Source organism: Elephantulus edwardii, unplaced genomic scaffold (genome assembly GCF_000299155.1).
Source record: "Elephantulus edwardii isolate Elephantulus edwardi_28Jun2011 unplaced genomic scaffold, EleEdw1.0 scaffold00031, whole genome shotgun sequence".
In the NCBI taxonomy this organism is placed as follows: domain Eukaryota; kingdom Metazoa; phylum Chordata; class Mammalia; order Macroscelidea; family Macroscelididae; genus Elephantulus; species Elephantulus edwardii.
In genome coordinates, this window is record NW_006399781.1 from 11,259,189 (window position 1) to 11,267,065 (window position 7,877).

Consider the following 7,877-nt stretch of genomic DNA (forward strand, 5'->3'; position numbering starts at 1 on the left):
AAGCCCAAAATCTCTGTAAATGTTTATGAAAATTAATAAAATATAATTATAGAAAAAAAAAACCGCAATGAGGTACCATCTCACTCCAGTAACAGTGGCAAAGTTTAACAGGGCAGCAATTAATAGATGTTAGAGAGGATGTGGCCAGAAAGGAACTCTTATACATTGTTGGTGGGATTGTAAAATGGTACAACCACTCTGGAAGGCAGTTTGGCGCTTCCTCAAAAAGTTGAACACAGAAATACCTTATGACCCAGCTTGTTCTTGTTTAGTTGGCCCTCACTTTACAGATAGACATAAACAGTAAGTTTATCCATCTACAGTGGCAGCAAAAAGTACCATGTCTCATTTACCTCTGTCTCTTTCCTGGCATCCATTATGCATTAGCAGTACAGTAGTGGTTCTGTGGAGAATTCCCATAAAGAAGATATGGGCTCAACCCATGGTGAGAGTGATTCATGTACCACCCTCTCCACCCCACCACCCCCACCTATCAATTCCACTGCTTGGAATATACACTCAGAATATGAGAACTGAGGCATAAACAGATTTGTACACCAATGTTCATAGCAGCATTATTCACCATCGCAAGAACAAGGAAACTGCCCAAATGTCTAACCATAAATTAACAGATTGAGAAATTATGGTACATTCACACAATGGAATATTATGCAGCACACAGGAACAATAACTTTGTAAATTATTACCTAACTTGGGAGGGACTGGAGAGCATTACGCTGAGTGAACTAACTCAGTCCCACAAGGATAAATATAGTATAAGACCGTTATTGTAGAATGAGTATTAGGATCCAGGAGGGATGGAAGAGGCTGGAAGCTGAGGGATGTGGATGTACAAGAAGAAGTGGGGATTAATCATTGGGTTGTACAATTTGATGGGTAGAAGAGGGAGGGAAATTGAAAGATTTTGTTCAAATTTGTATTAAAATTTTGTAAATAAACTACTGGGAAAAATCCCCAAAATAAAAAAAAATTTAAAAAAACCCTATTTAACCACCCATACTTTCATAACATCGCAGTCCATCCATCTCTCTTCTCATACAACAAACCGACACTTGGTGGTAAATTTTTTGTGGGGCAGGGTAACTCTTGAAAAAATCATCAGTTTCACTCCACTCTCCATGTAAACAACAATTATTGAGAAGCAAAGTATCTCAAAGTCAGTGGTTGTAATAATTACACTTTTTGTACCCCAAGTAGGCTACAGTACTGGTTACCTAAATGTTAAGAACATTGTTTGCATCCATTTTGGAGATTTCTATGGTGATGAATTCATGGTAGTTCACCATCTTTCCCCTCCTAGTGAATTGGTAGCTGCTTTTTCTCATAGAAAGGCTATTCCTCTCCATGAATTTATAAATCTAGGTGAAACTCACTTTGAAATCTGGAATTTCTCTTTCATTTTCCAGAAGCTTCATTTTTATCTTAATTGTGACAATAGAAATGGGTTGATTTTGTTCTCTTTAAGAAATAATCCACTCTTTCAAGTTGTTCTCCAAATCAGGTCATTTTTCCCCCCATATGAAGAGAGGTAATCCCAGATCATTTCTTAATTGTGTTTACAGGAAACCTATACCTAGACCAAAAGGCTGTTTGTTGTCTGAACAGAGCAAGGGAACACTGCAGTAATGATGGGCAGGGTTCAGTGATGATTGATTTTATAAACAGAATGCATGAGAATGATTGTATGAAACACAATGTATACAAACTGTAAAAAAAAAAAAGGAAAAAGTGAATAAAAAAATCAAGGAAGGTGTGTATCAGGGTTCCATCCTTTCTCTACACCTATTCTACCTATATACTGAAAAAAATCATTCAAGAAGCTGGACTTTCTGAAGAAGAATGTAGAATCAGGATCAGAGGAAGAATCATCAACAAACTGTGGTATATGCAAATGGCACAATCTTGCTTTCTGAAAGTCAGGATGACTCAAAGTATTTGCTGTAGAAGATCAAAGGCTTCACCCTTCAATTTGGATTGCACCTTAATATCAAGAAAAAAGTTTTCATCACCAGGCCAATAGCATCTTCGTGATATATGAACAAAAGCTAGAAACTGTAAATGATTTAATCTAACTTGGATCCTCAATCCCTTGCTGTTACCACAGCAGTCAGGAGATCAGATATGTGTATCATTAAAAAGTCTGCCTTCTCCAAAGTGTTAATGAGCAATGATGTCAGTTTAAAATCCATGGTGTATTTTAAAGACACCAGCCATAGTGTTCTCAATTATTTGCCATGCATCTATCTCAAAGTTGGACAATTACTAAGGATGACAGAAGAAGAATCAATACCTTTGAGTGGTGTTAGAGAAGAGTACTGAATATCTTATGGATGACCAAGAGAACAAACCAGTCTGTTTTAGAGAGGGTGCCGCCAGAATGCTCCCTGGAAGGAATGATGGTGAAACTTTGTCTCACATACTTTGGGGATGTTTTTTGGAGGAGCCAGTCCTTGGAGAAGGGCATTATGCTTGGCACCTAAAACCAACCACAGGTGGTATGCATTTTTGTGGATCATTTTCGCCAGCTGCTTTCTCTCTTTTCCTCCATTCTTCAATGGACAATTCTCCATCTTCAAACTTCCTCACTGCCACACTCTTGCTTGTTTCTCTGCCTTTGAAACAGCTTTTTAAACACACTTGATATCAGAGTTGGGTTTTATTTCTGATGTCATCTTAAGGAACTCTAAGATTTATATTTAGAAATGAAAAAAAAAATGTATATAACAGAGCAAGGAAATACTGCATGGTTCAAAATTGGGAAGGGTATACACCAGGGATGCATCCTGTCTCCATACCTTTCAATCTATATGCACAACAGATTATCCAGGAGGCTGGGCTCTATGAGGAGAAATGTGGCATTAGGAATGGAGGTAGACTCATCAACATTTTGAGTCATACAGATGACACAACTCTGCTTACTGAAACTGAGGGGGACTTGAAGCACTTGTTCTAGAAGGTCAAGGACTGCAGTCTTCAATATTGATTGAAGCTCAATCAAGACAAAGATTCTCACCAGTGGTCCGATTGCCAGCATCAAGATAGGTGGTGAAGAGACTGAGATTGTTGACAACTTCCATTTCATGGCTCCACAATCAACATGCTTGGCACCAGCAGCCAGGAAATTAAAAGATGTATTGCATTGGGAAAGTCTGCTCTGAGAGACCTCTCTAAAGTACTGAAGAGAGACTAAGGTGTGCCTGATCCAGGCCATGGTCTTTACACTCACTTGCTATGCATAAGAAAGCTGGACAATGACTAGGGAGGATAGAAGATTTGGTGCTGTGGTGCTGGAGAAGACTATTGAAAATACCATGGACTGGTAGCAGAACAAATACGTTCATCCTAGAGAAGGTGAAACTGGGCTGCTCCTTGGAGGTAAGGATTCTGAAGCTTTGTCTTAACATGTTGCAAGGAGGAACCAGGCCTTGGAGAGGGACGTCATGCTTGGGATGGTGGAGGCACAGTTCAGGAAAGGAAGATCCTCAATGAGAAGTGGCTGGGGTAATGGGGGGGTAGGTGTGTCACAGACAGTGAGATTGGCAGAGGCTAAGATCAGGGTTTAGGGCTGTTGTACACAAGGTCACTACAAGTCACAGGCAACTCAACGGCACATAACAAAAGCAACATAACAATTAGTAAAGATGATCCTTCTGCCACAATTTTTTAAAAACTTAGCATTTGTTCACTGTTGCTCTTTATCAGCTTTTTCTATTTCTTCAGTTCCACTAGATCTCATCCAAAAGACCTTGTCTGATCATCCTAATTTGACAGCATCCTGGTCTGAGTCACTCTGTACACAGCATCCAGTTTTATGACTCTAAGCTTAGCTTTTGTTACCTCAACCCCAAACCCACACCTTGATGCCCTGAGGCCGTCCCAGCCTCTTCTATCCTCCTCCATCCATTCTAGCAGAGAGCTCTCCTCATCACATTAGAAACAGTCTCTTCCTCCGTGGCCCTCTACCTGACCTTCCATTGTTTCCCTCTATTCACCAGTGGCTCCATGGGAGAAAGATGGGCAGGTCTCGTCCCATGTGATGTACAGCCTCGTAAACCAGCTAGAGGGTCAGCTTTGAGCTGGTTCTAACTCAATGGCAATGCAAAAAAACTCAAAAGCTAATGTACAACTTTCAGACTTCTTTCCTTCATAAACTTTGCCCATCTAAGTCCTCCCACCAGACCCACCTTCCCGATTTGAAATTCCCTTCTCATTTATGTGTTCATGTGTGCCCCCTCTATTAGCAGCCATTTGCCTGTTACCTCAAAGTTGATCTCTGCCAGGGTCAGGAGTGTATTTCTGACCTCTAACAAGATTCTGATTCCTCCAGGAAAGGCCTTCTCTCTCGGCTTCTTTTTCATCCCTGACAGGGCCTGGTACTTTGCTGACCTACAAAGCAAGCTGAATTAAATTGAATTTACCCTGGAGGGTGATTCCTTGTTTCTTGTCAATACTTTTCACAGAGTTTCTCTAAATCATCAAAGGCTCGCAGGGTCCCAGAAAGCCCATCAAAGAAAAGGTCCCAGGAAGAAAACTAACCTATAATCTTAGGGGCTCCTTTTTATCTTAGGGAGCACATGAAGTCACAGAATGGCCTGGAGAGGACCACTGGGGACAGATCACTATTTTCTCTCTCATTTTACACAAGAGGATACTGAGACTCAGGGGTATTATGGGCTGGTACATGGCACAGAACAAGAGTTCAGCAAAGGAAATAATCCTGATTTCTAGACCAGTGCTGCTGTTCACATGAGCTGCCTGGCTGGTGGCTGGGTTGTAGGGGCTGTCATGAAGGCAAATGCACAGGCACCTGCATGAGCTCTGGAAGGTAGACTGACAGGTGTCAGGCTTGGTGGTTTATGAAGGCTCCCTGGAGAGTCATGTGAATGGAGAGGGTGATTAAACAGAGGGTGGAGCAGACAGCAAGCCTAAGTGCTCTGTAAGACAGGCAGAAATGTAGAAAGCTCATGCCACTGCACAATAAATGCCACTCGGCACGTGTGCACAGAGTGCCAAGCCAGAGGTCAGGCAGATTCCTGTTAAAATTAATGATTAAGAAAAGACAGAAGGATAAAGAGAGAGGGGCTTGAGTGGTGGCATTCTTGCCTTCCATGCAGGAGACCAGGCAAAGTTTTAGGCCAGTAAATCACACGTGCAGTCACCACCCTTCTGTGAGTGGAGGCTTGTGTGTTGCTTTGAGGCTAAACAGATTTCAGCAGAGCTTCCAGACTAAGGAAAGCGAAGAAGAAAGGCCCGGCTGTTTGCTTCTAGACTTCAGTCAGTGACAGTTCTCTGGATCACAGCGGTGCAATCCACAGTTGACCATGGGGATGGTACAGAACTGGTAATGAATTGATCAGCTGTGTATGAGCTTGCCGTGAGCTGAAGGCAGATTTGACAGCAATTTGAGACTAGAACAATGAGTAAGGATGACAGAAGAAGATGCCTTTGAGCTGTGCTATTGGAGAAGAGCACTGAACATCCCATGGACGGCCAAGAAAATGAATAGATATGTCTTGAAGATGGTGCAGCCGGAGTGCTCTTTGGAGGCAAGAATGACGAGGCTTTGCCTCACATTCTTCAGGCATGTTGCTAGGAGGGGCTATTGCTTGGAGAAGGACATGATGTTGGGAAGGGTGGAGGGTCAGCGAAGGAGAGGAAGACTCTTAACCAGGTGAATTGACACAGTGACTGCTGCAATGGGCCTTTGTGTATCAGGAAGAGTGAGGATGGCAAAGGACAGGACTGGGTTCAGATCTTTTGTTCATAGGGTTGCTACAAGTTGTACTCGACTAGATGGCACCTAACAACAACAACAACAATAACAACAACAACATGATAGTGGGCATAGCTGAGTAATCTCACCACCACTGAGGTGGTCCCTAGAAACAGCCAATGGGAAACAAATAGCCCCAAGCAGACACTCAATGCCTTTTCAGAACAAAATTAAGAAAAAGTAATATATAAGAATTTGGCATATTACTGAAAGACACCACTGGATCTAAGCACAAGAGTTCACTGTAATCTGCTTTTTCTTTCCTTTTCTGCTGACAGTATGCTTTAAGGTTTGATTTCACCCTTGTCTTTCTGGAAATCCTTTCTCCCTTACCTTTCTTTTCACTTTAACTCTTTTGCACAGCCTTTCACTAGCTATGCCTCTCTTTTATTGCCTTAATAAACCTTAGTAAAACTTATTTTGCCAAATTGAAAAAAAAAACAAACAACCCCTAACACCACACAACACCAAACCATATTGTAATCTACCACGTGCGGCTATGAAGAGTTTTTAATGACTAACAATATTAGCAAAAAAAAAAAAGATATTCAATGTGTAGTGCATAAACTATGTATAAAAAAGAGCCTCTAGAAAATGTGAATAGAACTTATCTAGGATTTATATACAGTTCTTTATTTTTCTCCCTTATCTTCTAAACTTATATGATAAACTTGTATTAATTATAGAACCTAAAAATAAATATGCTTTTGTGTTCAAAGACACTAATTCAGGGTTTATAAGGAAATGCATGCTACCAAGCTCAACCTTTTATCTACAATGACTGTTATTGTTAAGTGTCGTTGAGTCATGGGCGACTCATAGTGACCCTACGAACGAAAGTCCTCAACACTTGTGTGTATTTCATCCTCTCTCCAGGTTCATAGGGTTTCTGGAGGCAAGCTATTACGGAAGTGGATGCCACTCCTGCTTCCAAGCTTGTTTTATTCAGGGAGCTCCACCAGACACTGTCTGCCATGGGTAACCATTAATACATTTGGCACATCAGTGTGTAGCTTCACAGCAACCACATGTTACTCCTGTATGGCAAGTGGACACACCAGGGCTATATGACCTAGAAGAATGTTTGAACAAAAGCAATGAAAGACATCCATCCCAGCATGCCCAAATGCTGGCAAATTCTGGGCCAGAGACCCCCAGTTCATCTGGTAAGTCCGCTCTGCCAACCCAAACTTGGGGCAAAAAGAACACCACAAGCTGCCTCTCTTCAAGAAGCCAGAGGCCGCGTGCAGCTAACACTAAGTTTCTCAAGATTATGCAATGATTACACTGCAGAAAATTAACTCCTCAATCGAGAGTAAAGCCAGCCCCACAGGAGATCAATCTGTTTACTCACATTCTGAGTATTTCTGGAGTTGGTCAAACTCCTCTGGAGTGAGGGAGACCCACTGTTCTTCACTCATCTTTATCTTGTGTGTGAACGCCTTGAGGCCAGGAATGGATTTTTGTTCACCAAGGCAAAGCCATGGTCCAGCCCAGGGCCTCACTCATTGCAGATATACGATGCAGCCCTTGTGGAGACTTCTCAGAGGACCCACTATGGCAGTGGCAACCGCTCCCAGAGGGTGAGACACAGTTCCTCAGGCAACAGTCGGTCAAGGCAGATTCAGAGATCCGGGTTCTTCCTATATAAAAGCAAAAGACAAACAAACAGAAGCACTGTGAGCAAGAGCATCAGGATACAAACACCAGCAGTTGTCCAGTTGACTCTGGCTCATGTGATTCCACATGCATCTGAGTATAGCTGCATTCCACAGGGTTTTCAGTGGCTAAGACCTTTGAGGAGTCAATGTCAAGACTTTTTTCTAAAGTGCCTGTGTTAAAATACATTTTTTAAAAGCCCAACAACAAATTAACCAAAACAAACCAAACTCCTTGCTGTTGAGTCAGAACCATATCACAGCTGACTCTCTAGTAGCTTAAATGGGATGAGAAGATATTGTCCATCTCTCTTCCAAGATGCTGCTAGCAGATTTGAACCAATAGGGAGGCACCACCTGTGGGGTTATCAGTGCAACTCTGTACCCACTAAGCCACCAGAGGCCTTTTCCCATTCATTCCTGTA

General features: G+C 42.0%; 1 protein-coding gene across 3 annotated transcripts in view; it reads right to left on the minus strand.

Annotated features, from left to right (window-relative positions):
• Nucleotides 1-7,215, minus strand: part of DGKG (diacylglycerol kinase, gamma 90kDa) — a 281,772-nt gene extending 274,557 nt beyond the window's left edge. For all 3 annotated transcript variants that reach the window (XM_006884101.1, XM_006884102.1, XM_006884100.1), the window contains exon 1: nt 7,149-7,215. In XM_006884101.1, coding sequence (XP_006884163.1) covers nt 7,149-7,215 — 67 coding nt within the window. The remainder of the gene's footprint in view (nt 1-7,148) is intronic.
• Nucleotides 7,216-7,877: the final 662 nt, after the last annotated feature.